The sequence below is a fragment of the Panicum virgatum genome, chromosome 2K (assembly GCF_016808335.1).
Source record: "Panicum virgatum strain AP13 chromosome 2K, P.virgatum_v5, whole genome shotgun sequence".
Lineage (NCBI taxonomy): Eukaryota > Viridiplantae > Streptophyta > Magnoliopsida > Poales > Poaceae > Panicum > Panicum virgatum.
The window spans coordinates 66,451,985-66,474,940 of NC_053137.1; the positions used below are offsets into that span (position 1 = coordinate 66,451,985).

At 44.8% G+C, this 22,956-nt stretch overlaps 2 protein-coding genes across 4 annotated transcripts; one reads left to right on the forward strand and one right to left on the reverse strand.

Annotated features, from left to right (window-relative positions):
* Window positions 1-248: 248 nt before the first annotated feature.
* On the reverse strand, window positions 249-15,885 carry LOC120694741 (ferredoxin-dependent glutamate synthase, chloroplastic-like). Of its 3 annotated transcripts, none has more exons than XM_039977965.1 (33): window positions 15,107-15,885; window positions 14,058-14,370; window positions 13,165-13,607; window positions 12,892-13,023; window positions 12,642-12,740; window positions 12,488-12,558; window positions 11,823-11,919; window positions 10,907-10,999; window positions 10,670-10,815; window positions 9,951-10,110; window positions 9,282-9,392; window positions 8,977-9,192; window positions 7,918-8,075; window positions 6,904-7,033; window positions 6,569-6,627; window positions 6,361-6,466; window positions 6,053-6,149; window positions 5,514-5,629; window positions 5,238-5,435; window positions 5,038-5,148; window positions 4,256-4,495; window positions 3,645-3,743; window positions 3,283-3,378; window positions 3,001-3,198; window positions 2,854-2,928; window positions 2,598-2,726; window positions 2,408-2,506; window positions 2,029-2,171; window positions 1,846-1,939; window positions 1,526-1,764; window positions 1,366-1,444; window positions 1,040-1,123; window positions 249-943 (listed from the first exon to the last, which is right to left on the reverse strand). In XM_039977965.1, the coding sequence occupies exons 1-33, from the start codon at window positions 15,344-15,346 to the stop codon at window positions 776-778; spliced, it is 4,839 nt and encodes a 1,612-aa protein (XP_039833899.1). In that variant the 5' UTR covers window positions 15,347-15,885; the 3' UTR covers window positions 249-775. The 3 variants fall into 3 exon arrangements, with proteins under 3 accessions (XP_039833899.1, XP_039833898.1, XP_039833897.1); XM_039977964.1 differs by having other exon boundaries at window positions 5,229-5,435; window positions 15,107-15,700; XM_039977963.1 differs by having other exon boundaries at window positions 2,854-3,198; window positions 15,107-15,702.
* A 4,314-nt stretch (window positions 15,886-20,199) lies between these two features.
* On the forward strand, window positions 20,200-21,989 carry LOC120694743 (aspartyl protease 25-like). The gene has a single exon (XM_039977991.1). The coding sequence runs from the start codon at window positions 20,356-20,358 to the stop codon at window positions 21,676-21,678; it is 1,323 nt and encodes a 440-aa protein (XP_039833925.1). The 5' UTR covers window positions 20,200-20,355; the 3' UTR covers window positions 21,679-21,989.
* The last annotated feature ends 967 nt before the right edge of the window (window positions 21,990-22,956 follow it).

Here is a 22,956-nt window from a genome sequence, read left to right on the forward strand (position 1 = left end):
TGCAATCTAAGCAGCAGGAGTGGACTAGCGTTGCCACTTCGAAAACAGATGCGCATGGGAAATAAAAGCTACGCATATGAGCATGTCTCATGCTCCACGTTTCTTCAGCGGCACATCACGGAATTTTCGTCAGCTATTTATACGGCGTGAAATTCAACTAGTCAAGGGCCATAATAAATATGCCACGCCAAGCACTGGATTCCAGTCCGCATATTTTGCTATGAAAAAATCCGTTGGATTCCAGCCTCTGGAAAAGAAACATTTGATTCCAGTCTTTACAACGATCACACCTTGGGCATGAAGCCACAAGCAACAGTTTGTTCGTTCATGAAACAAGATTTGAAATCCAACTTGACCGTACAATTTATTATGTACTGTACTGTTGCATGCCTCCATTCGACGCGTATAATAAATTTACGAGCTAACCAAAACATAATTTACACAGGACGAGAGCCAAGAATCATGTACAGGAATGCAGCAGTTCAAAGAAGGCCTTTGCAACCTAGTGTCAGCAAATCAATTTACAGGGGTTACCTAGGGTGCAAGAAGCGCGTCGAAAAGAACCCTCGACGGTTCTGCCAGCTCAACTCCAAAAGATGACCTTGGCTGAGCCTCCACAAAATTGCTGTCTTCGAGGCAGCACTTCATTGCTTCTTTTATCGAAAAGCACTTCATTGCTTCACATATGCCGGTTACGTCTTTGTTGATGCAGTCAGAGGAAGATCACTTTGCAAGGAGTGTCAGAGAGATAACACCTTCCAGATGTCTGATTTGATCACTTCGCAGACAGTTGGGTGGTTGCTTGCCTGGCGAGCACTCTCTCGAACTCTGCACAAGCCTCAGGTGAGTCTTCTTCACTGGGCGGTACCAGTTGCCAGAAGAGAGGCAAATAGGCCTCCCATTCCCTCAAAATTGTGGCCCCTTTCTCACTGCCCGTTTTTTCCTTCAAAATGTAAAAAATTAGCAAAATTAGGCACTGGCAGCATTCGATACACAACTTGCAACACTGTCTTTTTGTAAACGAAAGCAGTTCACTTACAACATAAGCCTCAATCAAGCCCTTCAGCTGCATCTGCCCAGCTGGAGCGTTCACTCTCTGCATCTTGACTATTTCCTTGTTAACCTGTTAAAACAGTTGCAAGTTATATGCTATCAGCATTGAGAACTAAATACTTATGCAGAGGAATAATTCTTTAGATATCACTTCCTGTGCTTCTGTCATGAATTTTCATAGCAATCACACCAGTTGGTATAGAACCAATGGCAAACATGCCAAGAAACAGAAACACGAGGCCATAATTAAACAGCCCAAGCCCCAATGACATGCTACGCAGTAAGTAAATTAAAAACTCGAAGCTTGCAAACCTTTGGGACAAGTGTATCATCCTCATCGAGAATGTAGGCAAGGCCACCAGTCATTCCAGCTGCAACATTCCTCCCAACCCTGTAGATTAATAAACACATGTCTAAGGATCTATGGAAAAGGAGGCAATTTCCAAAAGAGAACTCTGTAGGTTGTACTTACTTGCCAAGTACAACTACACAGCCACCAGTCATGTACTCGCAGCAATGATCTCCAGTGCCCTCAACCACTGCTTGGCCTAGAGAGTTCCTAACTGCAAATCTTTCTCCTGCCTTGCCTCTCACAAATACTTGACCGCCAGTAGCTCCATACAAACAAGTGTTTCCAACTATCGTAGCATCCTCAGGAACAAATCCTGTTTTATCTACAGGAACCACCACCAGTTCTCCACCAGCCATACCCTGAAAAATATCATAGGGCTTTCAAGTTTCATACAGCTGATTGGGCAAGATTTTCAAGGGTTGAATTTGAATATTTAGTACCTTCCCAACATAGTCATTGGCCTCTCCAACTAGCCGGACCTTCATCCCAGGAGTCAGGAAACAACCAAAGGACTGTCCTGCACTTCCATTAAACCTGAAATAATTTTTTTTGTTAAATTCCTACCTTTTCACAATTTAAAAATAAGATTAAAATAAATGCAAAATGAAACGTATGGAACATACGTGATGTTGAGCTGTCCTGCAAAGCCTGTATCTCCATACTTCTTTGCAATCACACCAGCTACTCGTCCACATACAGCTCTATCAACATTAAAAATTTGAAATGTCTTGGAAACCTCTTTCTCATTCTCAATCGCATCAGCTATCTGAAAATTAGGTAATATAAATAACCTTCATCATGCAGATAAGACCTGGGTTCTAGCGACTGTTGCACTTCATTATAGACAAGTAAGGCTGTGCATAGTTCATAAATACAGCAGTTCTAGTTCCAAGAGGACAGAATAACGAGTCAAGTATTACTTTGATTGTAATTGTAATGTTGGCAAATCAGCTCTATTGAACCAGTAGTCCATAACTAAGAGAGCTTATCAAAAAACATTACCTCGGGGTCTGCAAGGATCGTCTCGTCAAGAACATGGCCATTAGTGTGGACGTCTTGACTCCTAATCTTAGAGCTGCTCCATTCGGGCAATCCAGCATTCTGATGCACAAACCATTGGTTAATTTAGAAAGCATATAGAAAAGATGCCAATATTTCTAGGCTCAAATAATAATGTCTGTCAACAACATACAGATAAGAGGTATCCAAGATCAATGTGCTGTGTTTTCACCAAAGAGACATGTTTTGGCTTAAGCAAATCTGTTCGCCCGATGATGTCATCCAGCTTCTCATAACCCAACTGGGCTAACGCAGCTCGTACCTAAGCAAATTAACCATTTAATATATAAGTTGCAATTATCTCAAAAATAAATACTCAGGCATTGCATAAATCAATTGAAGAACAAGGTTAACACAAAACAGCATTGTTAATGAGAATCATGACATACCTCCTCTGCAACAAAGAGGAAGTAGTTAACAAGATCACCAGGAACACCAGGAAACCTGGCACGAAGCTCTTCTCTCTGAAAGGGTATGAATGAAATATAAGAGGTAGTCCAATAAGAGGAAGACAAAATAACTTGTGTTCCTACTACCTGACTAGCAACTCCAACTGGGCAATTATTTGTGTGGCAAATGCGTGCCATGACACATCCAGTAGCAATCATAGCTACAGAACCAAAGCCATATTCATCAGCGCCCATGGCAGCAGCCATAAGAACATCTTGACCACTCCTGAATCCACCATCCACCCTAAGTACCACCCTCTCTCTCAATCCATTTTGTATGAGTGTCTGGAGAAAGCTAACTAATATTAGAAAACAGAAAATATTTTGATAGAAAAAACTGATTTCAACCAACAATTAAATCTAGGAAACCTGATTTGTTTCTGTAAGACCAAGTTCCCATGGACCACCAGCGTGTTTGATTGAGCTGATTGGGCTAGCTCCAGTACCACCATCATGACCTGATATCTGAGTAATAGAAAAGTTATTTAGACAACAAAATAAGTATACAGTAAATCTCTGATTCACCCAATTACACTACGCTTTGGGACAACTCGTGCGGCAGATTGAATAAGAGCTCACAGTAGAATTTGTTTCAAAAGGGTCAGCACAACATATAGAACCTTGTTGAAGTTTAGCTATAAAGATGTATCGCAGACACTTAATTTGAATGTTCTTGCATGATGAAAGCGCAAGTTAAGTCAATGAATTATTTAAAAAGAAACTTAACTAACCTGGATTATGTCTGCATTTCCCTTTGAAACTCCAGAAGCTACAGTTCCAATCCCAGCTTCAGCTACAAGCTTTACTGACACCTTGGCTTTAGGATTGATCTGTTGAGCCAGATATTTATTGCACATGTTCATTAGTACCAAGTATTGAGTTGCATGCACCGACCAGTTCAACCCAAAAGCTTAAGCTGATGGGGAGAGGTGGGCAATTCACTTATATTCCAACACTCCCCCTCACGTGGAGGCTCCCTTAGGCCTCAAACGTGGAATAGGAGCAAGCAACAATTATTTTATTTAATTGCGCTAACCAGGATTCGAACTCGAGACCTCTGGCTTTGATACCATATTGAGTTGCATGCACCGACCAGTTCAACCCAAAAGCTTAAGCTGATGGGGAGAGGTGGGCAATTCACTTATATTCCAACACCAAGAACAAGAAACCATAAACTTAACAGCATAAACAGTTGATGCAGCACCAATATATATACAAATACAAATCCAATGCTTGTGAGTTGCCACTCACCACAGAAAACTAGCATTTTGAAATTGTGGCATTTCTCCTATAGTACCAACATTACTAATTGAAATTCTACCAATAGTGGCAGAAGACAAACCTGATGGAGGTCATAAATTAACTGTGCAAGATCCTCAATGGAATAGATGTCATGGTGTGGAGGTGGGGATATAAGAGGAACTCCAGGTTTGGAATTCCTTAGACGAGCAATGTATGCGCTGACTTTTTTCCCAGGAAGTTGACCACCTTCACCAGGCTTCGCACCTTGCGCGATCTTTATCTCAATTTGCTGAGCATTTACTAAAAATGTAGGTGTAACTCCAAAACGCCCAGATGCAACCTGTAGAAGGACATGATAATTAAAAACTAACCCAAATATTTTAATTCGCTAGAAAGAAATCATAAGGCTCCTGCTGTAATTAGGAACAAAAAGAAAAGAAAGACATTGGCAACTCAGCGTTGCTAGGTTCTACAGAATAAATGAATTACTTAAACCGTCTTGTCAAACTTTCTGCTAGACACATGATACCTTATCTATAACATAAAAATAGATATACGCTACTGTGAAGTTGTGTTTCGCGAACTACCACTTAGTGTCTCACTAACATCTGGTCCAGCAACCCCTACATATCCCTAGAGTTCAGAAACATCAAGATAGATCTCCAGATGACAGGATACCTTCTCTGGAAACTAGTAACTGCTTTTCTATTGCAGAAGGTTAGTTCCGCCGCATGTTTGGGAAAATGCACATATCCAACAGTGCATGCTCTCCCAACGCAGATATTCGCATGCTAATATTTGCAATAACTAATTACATGATAAAGCAGACAGCACCAATAAAATGCAAAACAGGGAGAAATGAAATGAACTCCAATGTTAGACCTGCTTGATTGCACTTGTGGCGGTGTCACCATTCTGAAGACCTTTAAGATGAGGAAGTGTTGGAGAATACCCATCTACCACATCTGTGAGAGGATTCCAACGGATTGGGTCCTGCAATATGATAAGTCCATAAGCGACTCTATGTCGCAATTTCCGCTTGAGAAGTCTGGCATGTTGTAAAGAAAAGCTATCTGACCCACCTCACCACCTTCTCCTGAGTTAGATTTGCCGCCTATTCTATTCATGGCAATAGCAATAGCTTCATGTGTTTCTCTTGAAATGGCTCCTAGGGACATTCCACCTGTACAAAAACGTTCAACAATGGAGGTTGCAGGCTCAACTTTGCCAATAGGAATAGGTGCCCGATCACTCTTCAACTCAAGAAGGTCTCGAAGAACCTACATCGTAAAAGATACCATGAGTCTGTGGTGGCAATGCGAAGCAATGGGTTGGCAACCAGAAGGATCACCACTTACATTGACAGGACGGCTTGCAAGGTGTTGTTGATAGACAGTGTATGCATTATCACGTTTTTCACGGATTGCTTTGTGCAGCAACTTTGACATCTCAGGATTATTTGCATGGTATTCCCCTATCCAGAAAGGATAACACATCATAATCAGTACTAGGGAAAAACAATTACCTCATGCAGCAACAAAAGGAGGGTGTGTTTTGGGAAAGATAGAAGATGGCATTAAATCTAGGCGAAGATGGCATATAGCTATGCAGTCCAGTCTATTCTAGGCATTTACTACAGGTATGACCTTTGATGTAAAATGGATGTGATTGAGGACAGCTTACGATTATCATGCTACATGACAGGAGGATTCATGAAGACCCAAGTATTTGATAAATCTTTAGGAAAGATGAAGGAAACTGTGGATCACAGACTAGGGATTCCATAGTATGCATTATAGCATATAATGCCACACCAAAATATATAATATTATAAAAATGCCAGAAATACATGCATCCCAAACAAAAAAATAGCATGTTTCCTAAGGATAGATACTACCTCCAGGTCTGGATTGGATGAATCCAAAGTTTTCTAGTCTCTTCGCTGTATCTTCTGAGAATGCCTTCACCCAGAATGATAAGGTTTCTCTACCCAGCTTTACAAGGATACAAGGGTCAGTAAGTAAAGTAACAAAAAAACAAGATAAATGTAAATGGACTACAAGAAAATATTTTTTAAAAAAATTCTAAACAGTATGCCAGAACAATAAAAAAGAAAAAGTGAAAAATGTACAGATCAGAATTCCATACTTTTTACAGTGCCGAAAGTACTTGATGCAGCATTCTGAAAGATTGTATATAGCTTACCTCATCAAGTGTGAGCCCTCCAATTTTGGATACACTTCCACAGAAGGCAAGATCGACCACTTCTTGACCAAGACCATAAATTTCAAAAATCTGAGCTCCACAATAGCTATACAAACAATGGATATGGGTCAAACAATTGCAGTGGCAGTTCACACTTCACAATATTGACAATATAGCTCTGTTAATTGGATGGGAAAGATAGACAAACCTTGAGAGCAGTGAGATACCCATTTTTGAAAGTATCTTGAGCAGGCCAGATTTTACAGCCTAGAAAGTGCATCAACTGAACACGTTAATAAAAGGTGCCGTTGGAGTGAATGAAATATTTAGATCTCATTCTTTAAGGGTTAACTAGAACAGGCAAAATCGAGATAACTCATAAAATAATCAGAGAATGATAACGGGGACTTAGCATGGGAATATGAACTCATGGACCTAAGGGCTCAAACGTAGCAAGCTCATACTGGATTCAGCCATGTTCAGACAATCAGGGGCGAAAGGACAACATTCGACAAACAAGTCACTAGCTAGAAAAAAACATACCTTGATAAAGTTTCTTTGAGCCTGCTCAATGGTCACCGTGGGCATCTTCCCATTCCGCATCAAATTAACAGTTTTGTTGCTCAGCCTCCATTGCCGGCATGTTTCTAGTGCCAGATAAGGACACACAGCACTGATGCACAGTAGAAGAATAAGCATTAGTGAAGTTAATAAATACACAAATAAAATGGTTACTTCAACACCATACAATTCATGAGGAAACATGCAGATGGATACTACAATCTAAGTATGCCCGTTCAAGTGAAAACTAAGAAAATATAGTATTTTGTTCTGATTTAAGTTGATGAAAGTCCAAAAACACATTTGGTGAAACTGGTGAATTTCCAGCTTTCACAGGGTCCAACTCCCAAATCAGACATTTTCTATCGGTAATTTCCTTAATATTTGGTCATATCCAATAGTAGAATCGTTCAGATAGGTCATGGTCTTTGACTATGTGTCCTACGATTTAGGATTTGAAGTCATGGTCTAGCGATAGTCATGGGAGTAACTCCTACCATAGTTCAAATCATAGTACCACGTTTTACACACATGATAGGAAGCTCCCTTGATAGCATGGCATGCATGCAGAGTGGTGCATGTGAAGGATCATGACAACTTTCAATCCCCTTCATACGTTCATATTGGGGATGTGCACATGCTTTTATGCACGATGAGGATGTCAAGTTAAGCAAACTGCAAATATAAGCGGTGAACTCCTCCATCCGCTCGCAAATATAAGGAATGCTTTTAATAGTCTTGTCCACAAATGTAACACTTATTCCATATTCCAATGCAAAATATGTTGTTCCCTATATACACCCAATTAATTTATACTCCTACTTGCATTGGTTACATGCATGCTTTGTGTATAGACTTTAGAGGCAAATAATTAGAGGTAATATAGTCAGTTGAAAGTCTTCTTAACCTACATGCAAGACAAAATGGGCTTTACACTTATGGACGAAAGGAGTAGATATTGTTGATAGAAATATATTGTTAGCAACAAACTCTTACCTGGCACCATATCCGATTAGACATGAAAAGTGATGTGTGCTGAAACACTGAGCAGTATCAGCAACAATAGAAGCAGACATACGAAGGCCATTCTGAATCAAATGCTGGTGGATGGCACCAACAGCTAGAAGTATTGGTATAGCAGGCCGGGTTGGTTCCTACATCATCCAATAATAGGTAGTGTGGAAAGAATAAAAAAGGGGCAATCTGTCATTCAAGTGGCACTGTTGCAAAAACATGAATAGATCATAGGTAGTGTGCAAAAAACATTTTAAGTGAATTACCTAGCACTATGAAGCATTCAAGCATCTCTAGATTTGCATCACGCATAATCAAAAGGAAAGCTTCATATTTTTATAGTAAATGAAACATTTTAAGTGAATTACCTAGCACTATGAAGCATTCAAGCATCTCTAGATTTGCATCACACATAACAGTAAAGCTAATGCTAGTTTTGACAGGGAAAATCATAGCATGCCAATTTTGACAAGATGCAATAAATTATTTAAAGAGGAGGTTGAATCTTTTAATGGTTATTCCAAATTAGCTAAGGGCCAATTTAAGGTGAACAGGGTGTGTGTTCAGTGTTTGTAATAAGACTAGTTAGTCTGATATGTGCCCACTTGAGAACAGCATCCATAAGTATTAATAAATGTAGGCAACTCATATTGTTGCATAGCCATACGCTATTAGCTTCCTTAGTTATCTGTATGCAAGTAAATTGTGATATGACACAGCTATATGTGATACTATAGCTGTTAAATGTCATTTCTATGGTTAAATGCACAAAATTAACGCGCATCTGTGGATAGTAAGATTGCATTTTTTTTTGTTCCATATTTTATGGTTTACTACTATAACAGTGAATATAAACTGCTGCAATGCATATAAGACAAGTGAACGAGAAAAGAATGCAAAACATAAATGCATTTAGATTGCAGGTACATTTTAAGAATAAAGATATGAAAAACTACTTGAAAAATATTTTGAATATGTAAAAAATGCAGAAGAAAAGGCCTTATATACCCAATAATTTAAAGAAGAAAAAATTGTACTCACAGGTGCTTCAGAACGATCAGAAAGCACAAGAAGTTGACAACCACTCCGCACAGCAGCATCAGCTTCTTCACAAAGAGCCTTGATTGCACTATCAAGGGAGCCATCTAGACCTTTACGAATATCAAAGTACGTTGAGAGTACTCTCGGCTTCAGTTTTGGGTCTTTCAGAAGTGTTTCTAGTTCACCTTCATTCAGCACAGGGCTTGATAGAGCAACCTAAAAAAGTCAATGGCAGCGCTTTGATGTTACCAAAAAACATAATAAATGTCAAGTCATACACTTAATTTGAAACTAATTAAACTTACCTGGTCAGCATTTTCAGGGCCAACCTCCAAGATGTTGCCTCTTTTACCAATATTAACTTCAAGAGACATAACTAAGCCTTCTCTTAGTGGATCAATTGCAGGATTTGTAACCTAGAAATGAGAAAGAAAATCATGTCTATTACAAGCACAAACTGAGAGGACATTGATCTTGATAGCAACTTTTTGTAATGAGGAGACCAAATTCCATTGAAAAATGCCATCACTGTGACCAAGTAAAAGTTAAAAAACCTGATGCTCGATGAAATGTAAATAAAAGTTAATAGATCACTATTTTTTCCCTACAAGGCTACCATACCAACAAAAGAGCATGCAGCTCGATTTACTTTATGTCAAATTTTTGGTGTCGAATATTAAATTTCACAATACAGCAGGCCAAATTTTAAGATGGACTAGAATTTATCATATATTTTATGTTGTGACTATCAAATTTCAGTTTGTTGTGCATGGCGAAAAAATGATTTCCCAGGTACCAACCATGCTATAGTTGAAAAGGTTACCGTCATTTAATAATTCCATTGCCACAATGAAGCAGGGAAGGCGTTTACTTCAGCACATCAGGATACGAATTTCAATGAATATAGCAGTTAATTTAGACTCGAAAGGGCTCAGCTAATTAACTACCATAAAATCTCTTAAGGATTTACTAACCTGTGCAAACCGCTGCTTGAAATAATCATACAACAAGTGGGGCTTTTGTGACAATACAGCTAACGGAATGTCATCGCCCATACAAAATGTTGGTTCCTTTCCTTGTGAAGCCATAGATTCAATCACCAATTGCACATCTTCACTCGAATAGCCAAATGCCCTAGGGAAAAGCAATATGTATAAATTAAACATTCAGCTAGAGTAACCATGTAATGTTTCTAACTGTTACAACCATTGGTAATTGTCTGTTGTGCAACTTCTAATCTAAAAATATTATAGCTACTCCCTTCGTTCCACAATGTTTGTTCACTGAGGACATCACGGGTGTAATTATTGCGGTATTTCAACTCACTACCCCTAATTAAGTTCCATAGAAGAAAACATGTCGAATTGTGGCATTTAATTGAAGTATGGATGGCCATTTCGTATTGTTTCCTTCTTGAAACAAGTATTTCCTTGTCTATGCACATGGTGTGCTATGGACAAATATTGTAGAACGAAGGCAGTAGTACACAAGACTAACATGTTAAAAACTTGAAATCAACTAAATAAGTGGCAATATTTTACTGGACATAACGCAATGGCATTCCAAGCTCACAAACAATGTTATGGATGTACCTTCTGAAATATCATAAACACTAAACCACAACTCGGACAAGTAGAAGAAAAGAATTTAAGGGGTGCCAGGATCAAAGGAACAAATGTTGATGAATTCTTACTGTTGATGTCTCATAACAGTCTCATTGTCCATGACGGTTGATGGGAGGAAGTTGACAGGCTTTATTGAGCGTGTGCGTTCTTGCAACCAAGCTCCATAGGGATTTGCTGAAGCTACACTTTTCTTCACTTCTGTGTTTTCAAGAACCTGGATGATTCATGAGGTTTAAAATCTACATAGAAAAGTCTGCCGCAGTCAAAGGGAATAAAGGTTAGAGATTCTTTGTTTCTACACTAACATGCCCAGTCTGTAGGTCAACAGTAATCATCATTCCAGGGCCTAGTCTTCCTTTCATTACTACCTTCGACTCGTCCATCGGTATAACACCAACCTGTATGTCATCATTGACAAAACTAGTCATCAGTGCGAACCCAATATGAAACTTTTGAGACTTCACGTAACACTTGAGAAGGTGATCAAAATTCAATTTATCAACTATCGCCATACTTTCATGTCATAGTTACAACACAAATCATATCAATTTCAACTGCTCAGGAGATGTGCAAAATGTGTGACCTGCAAAGCAGCTTATTTAAGAAATCATTTTTTTAAAACAAAAATCATCCTGTTACTGCATTATTCCCTACTACAACTGAATAACTGTGCATTTCTCTACAAACTTACGGATCCAAGAGAGTGAGCTGAGAAGTTAGTCCACTAAATGTTTTTATACATCGAAATTTAATAATCCTTTGCACCATCCAAGTGGAAATGTCTAACTTGAATGGTAGTTGATACATTAAATCAAACTCAGCCGATGCTAATTATCTAGGATGCAACGCAAACTTTAGCCAAAAAGGCAAGAGCAAAGACATGCAAGATCTTTCAAGTTTGACACCAAGCACACGTCACATTACATTCAAATAGGAATAAATCACTAAGTTCATAGTTTTCACCTAGTCACACCTAGCCTAGCTGGCTGAGACACAATACTTACTTAGTGTTACATTTAGTTTAGCTTGTGACATCTGAACTCTGCGATTTGGTATTGAAGGGTGTCAGTATATCTGCAATGAATTACTAGCAGATAAACCAAATGCTCCAATTCAAGGATTTCAAAATGGATACTTTATTACATACAACACAATTCTCTCTGATAACATTGTTGCTGAACGTATAATTTTGTACAGAAGAAAGAAATAGCTAGGACCAACCTCAGATGCAACATAAACAAAGTCATCTGATGTTCTCCAATAGCGTGCTGGACGGAGGCCATTCCTATCAAGAGTTGCTCCTACTGTCCTTCCATCACTGAACAAAAAAAAAATACAAAAACAACTATAAGCACCACCACTCTGTCGCAGGCCATAATTCAGTTCGAAAGGTAGCACATAAAGGAAAAAAGTAACGTTATAATCTATAAAGTTCTTATTCTAAGGAACTTCAACACTTTATATATCAGTTCAAAGATGGCTTTCATGGTTTTCCCCCTTTGACAATTCTTGTGTTATCTACTATTATTTCTTGTCTACTACGGGGAACTTCACTGTCCTAGCATGGCCTAGAAGGTTTCGACAGCTACATTCAAAATACCTTCTAAAAGAAGATACTACTACTAATCCAAAAAATAAAAAAGATACTACTCAATGCCACCTGTAACTACAGCACATAACCATATCAATCCTGATCTCACTTCACAATTGAATACCCATTTATTCTATATTTTCATTCCCTGCTTTGAGCTGCACAGAAGTAATCTGCTATAACACAACAATGTTTCAGCCAAAGTGGATAACAAAAATATTGCTCCACGACAGATACTCAAATAACAAAAGAAAATAATAAGGGACAGTCCCATATGGCATACAAATGATCTTACCTAAACAGGAGTAAAGCAGGTCCATCCCAAGCCTCCATTTGTCCTTTGTAGTAGTCATAAAAGTCAGTTACCTATATAAAAACACAAATCAATTGGACATAATTCCTGGCACAGGTTAACATGAAAGGGACTTCATGCATGCCCTTAAAGATACCTCAGGGTATTTTATCGATAATGTTGGATGGTTCTTGTACGCTTCAGGGACGAGAATCATAAGAGCTTCAGCAGGACTTCTACCACTTCTTAGCAGTAACTGATGCAAGAAAGGATGTGATTACTTAACAATAACAGCAGCAAATTCCAGGTGAAGTGGAATGGAAAAGAAAAATGCACGCAGGCTTCTCTGAGTGGGATGCAGGCTTTGTAATATAATTCAGTGAAAGGAGTGTGATACTGTGTCTTACTTCAGCAGTACTGTCAAGGTTAGCTGAATCAGATGCTTTAGGGTCACCAAATGGGCGAATTTCATTCTCACGGTCTCGCCATACTGGAGACTGTAGTGTGGCTTCTCTTGATCGCATCCAGTTCAAGTTTCCCTGCAAGGAAAACAGAAGACAATGAATAATGCAGGAGGTACCATTTAAAGTCAATATAAAAAAATTGTGGGCAACATAGGACGGAACTAAAAACAAGATATGGCAAACAAAAAGGTCCTATTTGAGGATGTTAAAGCAAACCTGTATTGTGTTAATCTCTCCGTTGTGTCCAAGTAACCTCATAGGTTGAGCAAGAGGCCATCTAGGACTTGTATTTGTACTATATCTTCGATGATAAATGGCGAAAGGAGATTTATACAGTTCATTCTGAAGGTCCAAATAGAATTGCCCAAGAACCTCAGATCGAAGCATTCCTTTGTAGACAATTGTTCTGCTTGACAAAGAGCAGAAATAAAGCTCATCTCCCCAGCTGGAAGATTTTGAAGCCCGCTCTATCAGCTTCCGGCAGATGTATAGTTCTCTCTCTATGTCATCAGGATTATCTTCCTTTGCAACTTTCACAAATATTTGTTGTATATTAGGCATGGTTTCTTTTGCATAACGGCCTACCACAGATACATTAGAAGGAACAGGTCTCCAGCCAAGAACCTCAAGGCCTTCATCCGTGAAAACCTTTTCAGTTGCTGTAACATGATAAGGTGCCACTTTTAGATCATGGAGAACAGAAACAATAGCAACTATGGTAAGCAGTACTACTAAGAATAAGGACAGAATTTCCAAAGGAAAGGTAGAAAGCATTGGCATGGAAACCACTCCTATGAAGCTAGGCAAACTAGCACACTAGAAACACAAACTAAACTATTTGCATGCTTAGTTGTTGAACTCACATGCTTCCCTGTATCAAGGGTAAATAGTGTGCCAGAGAAACTACATTCCAACAAAAGGCCTCGAATTTTAAGACCCAACATTTTGTGAGCATGGAAAGGATGGCAGCATGAAAATTCCACAACAGTACAGGGGATGCCTGGTAGTAATCTCTGGTCCAAATAAACATAGAAATGTCCCAAATTGGAGATAAGAAAAAATGGTCCCCTGTGTGAGCAGCATATTGTGGTAAAGCATCAGGGCATTACCAGCTTTGGCTTCTTCCATGGACTTCTCATCTTGTGGAAGGAAGACCATGCCTACACCAGTACTTTTTCTGTCAAAGGGGGCAAGTCCTTGCTTGTTGGCCCAGTCATCAAACAGGTCCCATGGAATGCCACTCATCAATCCTGCCCCATCACCAGAGTCATTGTCTGCTCCACAACCACCACGGTGCTCCATGCACCCAAGAGCTGTAAGTGCATCGCGAACAATGTTGAACGAAGGGACATTTTTCAAGTTCGCGACAAACCCAACACCACAAGCTCCACGTTCAGATAAGATATCATTCAAATCTGCAGCCTGGTAAAGGAAAAGGAATTCCTGATGTTAACCAGCATTAAATACAGTGCTTGATTTACAATGTCCTAGTTGTTGCAGCCTACTCAAACACATTCCAGAAGGGGCAGGGCGAATCAGTATACACTATTACAAATATTCTACTAATGCTTTACACAATGTGATGCACTGACACTCCTGGAAACTTGATCGTGATTAGTACCTACCACCGCAGCTGTCACCTATCTTCCAATAACACTCGATTGCTTATTAATACCCTGCATTTGGTATGCTTTGTTTGCTTGTTATACTATACTATGTTTATGTTTATAAAAAAAAAGTCCATGAAAGGAACAGATCAAAAGCGACAAGCTGTGGTGCATGACGATCACCAACGAAATAAAAAACTTGCGGTTGCAAGCAACCACTGCTTCAACACATAACCTTATCAAATGCGGCAATCAGGATACGGGCAAAACAAATTGCACCGGTCAACTGCCTGCGCTACTGTTCCTGTTTCACCCCAATCGCCCAGCACAATCGGCGATGGTACAACTATTCCAAACGCAGGACCAAAAAAATCGTGATCCATCGAAACATGCAATTTTCGATGATTTACAACTATTCCAAATGAACAATCCAGAACCCACAAAACCCCCAAAACACGCGCTCCTGGTACATCGAACACACGTCGCGAGTAACGACGAGAGTCACGAGACCAATAACCCAATCCCGATCAAGCACATATATCCATCCGTACCTGCTGCGTGGGCTTCTGCGGCGCGGGCGGAGCCTCCCGTCGGGCGACGCCGCCGAGCACGGCGCGCGCGGAGGAGGCGACGACCCAGCTCGGCCTCGCGCCCGCGGGCGCCCCCCGCGCCCGCAGCCTGGAGCGCCGCGCGGCGGCGGCCCTCCCCGCGAGCAGGAGCGTAGGCGCGGCGCGGGGCAGCGGGAGGAGCGCGGCGGCCGTGGTCGGCGCCGCGCGCGGGAGCGTGGCCATGGCCCTCGTCGCCCTGGCCCTTGACTGTGGGCGGCGACGCGGAGCGCGATCCGGTCTGGCGGCGCGTCCCCCGCCCGCACGGCGCTACGTAGCACACACCAACCCACCCCTCCTCCTCCTCCTCCTGCGCCTAAACTAAAAACCGATCGGCGAACGCACACCGCGCGTCGGGCGCGGCGGTGTGATATAGCGCGAGCGGGAGGCGGTGGATGTGGTGGCCGCGGCCCCGCCCGCGCCCGCGGATGCCGACAACGGAGGGGATCGTGTGGAGAGGACGGGGCGGGGCGAACAGGATAGGGCGAGGGGTGGATGGACGCGGAGCGGAGGGGGGAGTAGTTATAGACGAGCAACGAGACGACGAGCAACGCGACGACGAGGAGGGAGTGCTTCGCCTCCTTCGGCTACCGCTCGCCCCGCCTCTCGGGCGCACCGGGGGGGGGGGGGGGCGGGGGGCGCACAGGCACAGGCACAGACACAGCAGAGCACGCCGGGGTGTGGGGGGATCAAACCGGATTGAGCGGAGGATGAACGGGAAGGGGGAGGCGGTGGACTCGCGCTTGGATTCGTGTGGTTTTTAAAAGCGAGGGCCAAGGGGTGGCCTTTTGGTCTTTGGCTTTTGGTGGGACCCAGATCGGGGGCAGCAAGCATAGGTGGCTGGGATTTTGACCGGGGTTTTGGGGTTTTGCTTGGTCTAGTATTGTTGAGGCTACTAGCCTACTCGAGTAGTACTAGCTCCACATATACTCCTCTAAAAAAGGAAAACAGGCCCCTCACCAGTAGAAACAAAAAGTATTCCCACAAAAAAAAGGAACAATTCCCCTGTTCTTTGATTGCCTTGAAAATCTTTACAACTGCACGATGCGTGTAGCGGCGGACTAGAGGTGGAAGGACCGAAAGAGGCGTGCCTCAATTGTTCAATGCTGCATATTGCAATTAGGATGATGGTTTATTTGTCTCGGTTTCAAACCACCAATGTGATCTAGCACCTAAAAAAAGGAAAAATTTGGTGCTATAAGTTTATCTCTTCTCATGTCGCTCGTGGATTAGAATTCAAGGGTGGATTCTTTCAAGGCTATTCTCTTCTCATGTTGCTCGTGTATTACATTTTTTCTAACAAATGTGACTGCTGGGAATGTGAGGGTAACGCATGCTTCAGGTGATCCAAACTTAAGAGCCAAAAAGGGACTGTACATGTGTAATGGGCTGGCAATCCCCCTTTTGTATGACAATTGATTGGTAGGCTTAGCTTTAGCGGACAAACTGTCGACCAAACAAGGAGAACTTTTAGATGCTCATTTCAGCCGCAGCGACCTCATAATTGAAAAGATGCAAATTCTCGTCTAGCAGCTTCTTTCTTGACGTTTTCCAGTGCCTTGTATTCTTGTGCCAACTTTTTTTTTTGCGAGGACTATTCTTGTGCCACTTGTCACTGTTCACTTGTTTATTATAGTCTTATAATCTACGCCACCCGATCTCACGTTTTCTAAGCTCTTTTCTGGCAATTTCGGAATCTCGATAATGGAGTTGTATGCTTCATGGCAACAAGCCAAGAAGAGAATCGTTTTTGTCAGAACTGAAAGATGCAGTTTGTCTTACCAACGAGTTGGATTAGGTTGGTGCGTGACCAAGTAAAACAAGCAGTGTACATCGTACAGCAATTCATTTTAGCAAAAAAAAAATCTATATTTGGCATTTTAGCCATTCAAAGATTTTTTTTTGCGGGTAACCATTCAAAGAATTTTGTTTTTCGATGTGATAAAAATATGAGAGGGGTCTTTCGCATTGTGACGTGGTTTGGACACAGAATCTCAACCCACAAGATAAAAATAAACATGTGGGAGGAGAAGAAGAAAGCTGACTCGCCTTTGCCTTCTGAATATTCTGTCCTGTCCGGCTGTTCTGTTCGGGGGGGCTCTGCTCGCATCAGAATCCGGAGCCGACGATGCCATTCGAATCATTTGCGTGGTAAATGTAAATCGCACGTCACGGCGAACCGCTCGTGTCATCCTGGGCTGAACTAGCTCGGATGCTTGTTGCGACGTGCAACTTGTTGGTGGAAAGGTTAGTAGGTGGCGAAGAACAGAAGACGGAAGAAGCTTGGGCTCTTCTAGAATGGGTTCCCTTCATCAAGTGGCAACGTCATCACTTGGGTTTGACGTTTTTGGCATCTGGAGCTGATGATTGCCCGCGTATCTTAGCCATGTTTAGTTTCCACCCATAAATCTCGTAAACACAAAAAAGTCATCCCATCGAATGTTTCGACACATGTATAGAGTACTAAATGAAGTCTATTTATAAAACTTTTTTATAGACGGGCTGTAAATCGCGAGACGAATCTAATGAGCCTACTTAATACATGTTTTGCAACAGTTGGCTACAGTACCCATCTACTAATTATTAATTAATCATGGATTAATTAGCATCATTAGATTCGTCTCGCGATTTACAACCCATCTGTGTAAAAAATTTTATAAATAGACTTCATTTAGTACTTCAAATTAACAAGATTCCAATGCAAAAAGTTTTTGCGTTTCATCTAAACAGACCCTTACTACTTCCAAGCCTATAACCTGCAAGGGCATTGGAAACTACAAAGTAGTACAGTTCAATAATCCAGGTGTGAAAAGCCTTCTGTTCCAGTGCTGTGCCAAGTCCCTCACAGTCAGGTGCGATGCAATTGCCCATCCGTTGCTGACCTGTGAACTATGGTCCCGAGTTAGGCATGCATCGGTTTCAACATTTCTGAGGTGTTCTTCTCCCCATCAGTGTTTTGGACGTACGATTGGGCTGTCCCTGCCGTTATAATTGGAGCCTACTGCCAAGTTTGGATCCCCTTTGATCTCTTCACTAAACTTTAGTCCGCGTCTCATCAAATAAGAATATTGCCGAGAGTATTAAATAATTTTTTTTACATATATGGTGTTAATTCACGAATTTAATGAGCCTAATTAATTCATAATTTGCTACAGTAATCATTCGCTAATCATAAATTAATATATCTTATTAGATTTATCTCATGAATAAGTTTAGACTTTATTTAATACTTTAAATGATAAGAATATTTTTTATGTGACGGGACTAAAGTTTAATCAATGGGATCCAAACACCCCTTGTACTATTCTTGTTTGAAAATACCTTTGTAGACGTGTATACGCTACAGTAGGTACAGCACGGCGCACAGAAGCTGGGAGCACGTCGCAGGTGAAGATTCTGCGACGTCAGCTCAGAATCGGAACGAGTAGGCTCGGCTATCGGCCCACGCCGTTTAGTGGAATCGGCCTACCACAGCCCGCATAACCCGCCCTTGCATATGGGTCGGCCCGGATTGTTCTCCTCGAGCCCAGCGGGCGGCAGAGAGACGCACACGAGCTGGCCCGTCAACACAAGATTTGCGACGCGGAAACGGAAGTCGTGTGACGAGCCGTATGGGCTTGCCGCTTGCCATTGCCAGCCCTACTTCCTTCACCGCTAGGGCAATGCAAGGCGGTAACTGCGTCGGCCAGCTTTGGATCCGATGCACGGGTGCGCCGCCCGGCGGCCGACCTCTCCCCGGCCCGAAATCCCGAGGACCATGGCGTGCACGCGGGTAGTACACGACACGCTAAGCGACACGGGAGCAACTCTGGCGAGATGCTTGGTTTTTTTAAGTACAGTACAACGCAGACATTTACAACACGTACGCACACTCACTTCTATGAACACACGTATGCAAATCCTATTTTTATGAGCACCTCCGAAGGACTGGACCGGCAGATCTGGAGATTCCCGAAGTCACCATTGACGTCTCGTTGTCGACGAAAACATCGCTTATCACATAACGTATAACGCCAAAAAATTCTAGAATAAATCCAGAAAAATGCGAGCACTCGTGTCAAATCAATCGAGAATTTGAACACTGATGGATTGGTTCAACTGATCCCGCTGGCGAGATGCCTGGTACAACCGCAAGGCGACATGGCCCGAGCCCCAGGCCCAAGAAGCAGGCGGCGAAAGGTGACGTAGCCAACTCCACCGCTCAAGCCAGGGCACCAGCTTTCTCACATGACCGGCGTCGCGTGCACACGTCAGAGCTCACGGGGGGCACCTCATCTCTTCATCTCCAAGCATCGGCGTCGGAGATGCCGACTGCCGGCACACTCGCCTCGCCGCCTACCTGCAGCCTGCAGGCCGTCGGGCCCGTGCGCGTCGCAGGCCGAGAAGTTTGTGGGCTTGTGGCCCAGTGACTTTCGACTCGGTGTGCTCCCGGCAAATCATCATGGCGCGGATCCAATTCTGTCTCTAACCGAGGCTGCTACTGTTCACCTCAAAAAGAAAAAGAAAACGAGGCTCTACTCCGCATCGCCAGTTCGCCACTTTCGATTCGGCATCTCGGAACGGAATGCCACGCACGGTTGCTGTCCCTAACAGAGTCCACGCCATGTCCACGCACCGCCCAATCTCATCTCCTTGAATGCTCTCCTGATCTCCTCGCAAGACGGCAAGAGCCTGCACTGCATAGTCCATGAGACCATGAACCAGGTGCACCCACTGATCCTGCAGCCACCGTACATGCCACGTGGGCGCCGCCGCGCCAAGACAAGCCTCCTGTGAGCCTGTGTTGCCGCCTACGCGGAGGGCATACGTGGAGCGCGTCCGCTGGCCGAAGCGACAGGCCGCGCTCACGAGCTGCCGCAGCTTGGTCCCCGGCGAGCCGTGCAGGAATGGCAGGCAGTGCCGCAGTGGGTCACCGCGCCTAGCCTGGCCAGTAAGAGCCGTGCAGGAATGGCAGCAGTGCCGCAGTGGGTCACCGCGCCTAGCCTGGCCAGTACGGCACAATACGTCCACGGGAGGACCTCACGGGCGCGCCATGGCGCCGGCCGGCTCTGATCTGCCCGTGTTGTTTTGCGTCACGATCCATTCGCCTGCTGCTCCGAGACTATATAGAGCTCAACACACCGGCGGCTTCACGCCACCCCTCACCTCGTCATCTGCTCCAAGGCTTGTGCAATCGTGGTGCTCGGTGTCGAACGATGCGCGGCTGCAAGATGGGTATGACTCCGATGCTGCCCTTGCTGCTGCTGGTGCTCGCTGCCGGCGCCGGCGCGGCGGCGTCGCACACGTCGTCGCCGTCGTCGTGCCCGGCGACGCCGCCGGACTCGGGGGCCACGCTGCAGGTGTCGCACGCGTTTGGGCCGTGCTCGCCGCTGGGGCCCGAGGCGGCGTCCCGTCGTGGTCGGGTTCCTCGCCCAGGCGCGCGTACGCCTGCTTCCTCTCGCGTCGGGTACGCGCCCATCGCGTCGGGGCGGCAGCTGCTGCAGACGCCCACCTACGTGGTGCGCGCCCGCCTCGGCACGCCGGCTCAGCAGCTGCTGCTCGCCGTCGACACCAGCAACGACGCCGCGTGGATCCCCTGCGCCGGCTGCGCGGGCTGCCCCACCTCCACGCCCTTCAATCCGGCCGCCTCCACCTCGTACCGCCCGGTGCCCTGCGGCTCGCCGCTGTGCGCGCAGGCGCCCAACGCGGCGTGCCCGCCCAACAGCAGGGCCTGCGGCTTCAGCCTCACCTACGCGGACTCCTCGCTGGTGGCGGCGCTGTCCCAGGACTCCCTCGCCGTCGCCGGCGACGTCGTGAAGGCCTACACCTTCGGGTGCCTGCAGCGGGCCACCGGCACGGCCGCGCCGCCGCAGGGGCTCCTCGGGCTCGGGCGCGGGCCGCTGTCCTTCCTGTCCCAGACCAAGGGCATGTACGAGGCCACCTTCTCGTACTGCCTCCCGGGCTTCAAGTCGCTCAACTTCTCCGGCACGCTGCGGCTGGGGCGCAAGGGCCAGCCGCAGCGCATCAAGACGACGCCGCTGCTGGCGAACCCGCACCGGTCGTCGCTCTACTACGTGAACATGACCGGCATCCGCGTGGGCAGGAAGGTGGTGCCCATCCCGGCGGCCGCGCTGGCGTTCGACCCGGCGACGGGCGCCGGCACCGTGCTGGACTCGGGCACCATGTTCACCCGGCTGGTGGCGCCGGCGTACGTGGCGGTGCGCGACGAGGTCCGGCGCCGCGTGGGCGGGCCCGTGTCGTCGCTGGGCGGGTTCGACACGTGCTTCAGCGACCCCGCGGTGAAGTGGCCGGCCGTGACGCTGCTGTTCGACGGGATGCGGGTGACGCTGCCGGAGGAGAACGTGGTGATCCGCAGCACGTACGGGACCACCAGCTGCCTGGCGATGGCGGCGGCGCCCGACGGCGTCAACACGGTGCTCAACGTCATCGCGAGCATGCAGCAGCAGAACCACCGCGTCCTCTTCGACGTGCCCAACGGACGCGTCGGCTTCGCGCGCGAGCGCTGCACCGCCGCCTAGATTGGAGTATTCTTCTTCTATCTATGGTCATGTACTCATGTTGCCTTGCCTGCTGCGCAATTGGTCATGTTGTTGGTTTCCAATTCTTTTTTAGTCTAGTGACTAGCGAGCGTCTCTCTGTCCGTCAGGGTGTCTCGTTCTTCAGTTCAGATTTCCTCGGGTTGATTCAGTGATAGCTGCATTCCTATGACTTAGTTGATGGGGTCTTAAGAACTTTTAAGTGCATGTACTGCGTGATGTATGCCGGTTCTTATTTATTTTTTAATTATGGGCCGGAATAATCCAGTTGAGCTAGGCCTCTCGTTGCCTCATCAACCAGAATCATTTACTCCCGTGATAACTACTCCATCCTACAAATTTTGTTTTGGTCTTTTGTGAAATCTAAATAATTTTTCTACATTGAGCAGTGTGTCCGCACTCATATTTCTCCCCACTATTACACCCTTGTGCCTAACTTCTTTCTTTCTTTTTGTTTTGAAAAGGCCTTGTGCCTAACTTCTACTAAGCCGTGAAGCAAGAGATGAGGAATCTGTGAAATGAGGTTTTCGGCTGGGAAGCTGATGGGCTTTTATTTAAAAATGTCTGGCTGAGGGATAGGCGAAAGGCTGGGGAATTGGGCTTTCCGGCTCCAAGTCAGATCACACGAGTTGGGCTAGAAAGTTTTAACCGAAGAAGTTTGATCGGCCCATTATCTCTGCATAGTTTGAACCCGAGGTTAAAAGAGTTCAGCTTCCAATCATTGCCCTGCATTGGGCACCGTCTTTGAGCGAAGCTTTCACCCATGCAGCATCGGCTGGCTTTCAAAGTTCAAATTCACTCGCTGCTGCGAGTCGCAAAGCACTGGAGTGATACCGGTAACTTTGTCGTCCTTGACGACGAGCTCGGCTCGGCGCCACCATTTTTTAACCTCGGGGGTGAAGAAAGCACCGCCGGCCATGGCTGAACGCAGGAGGTCAGGGGTCAAAAAGTTAAAGCCCGGCGAGCAAGGCAGCAGCGATACGGAAGGTACAATGTCGCTTTACGACCGCACCCCCGTAGTCCAAACTCTGGGCCCGCGTCGGGTAGCCACACGGTCTCCCTCATGGATCACCCGGTGTGCCATCTGCCATTGCCATGTTTGGGACGCACAGATCTAGTAGGAATTTCATGCCAAAATTGCATAGAGACATTGCGTTCCAAAGCAGAGAGAGGCGCTGCTCATCTGAGGGGATCAGATCATCATGGGTTGTTGATTTATTTTGAGACTTGAGAGATGAAGACAGCTTCCGTTTATCTGGG

Excerpts from the sequence above, each read along its gene's own strand:
- LOC120694743 (XM_039977991.1), top strand. The coding sequence starts at position 20,356 with ATGCGCGGCTGCAAGATGGGTATGACTCCGATGCTGCCCTTGCTGCTG.
- LOC120694741 (XM_039977963.1), bottom strand. The coding sequence starts at position 15,346 with ATGGCCACGCTCCCGCGCGCGGCGCCGACCACGGCCGCCGCGCTCCTC. Across the intron at positions 13,024-13,164 it reads GAGAGATTAACACAATACAG|GGAAACTTGAACTGGATGCG; the intron begins GTTTGCTTTAAC and ends TTTTCCTTGCAG. Across the intron at positions 1,445-1,525 it reads TGTGTAGTTGTACTTGGCAA|GGTTGGGAGGAATGTTGCAG; the intron begins GTAAGTACAACC and ends ATTAATCTACAG.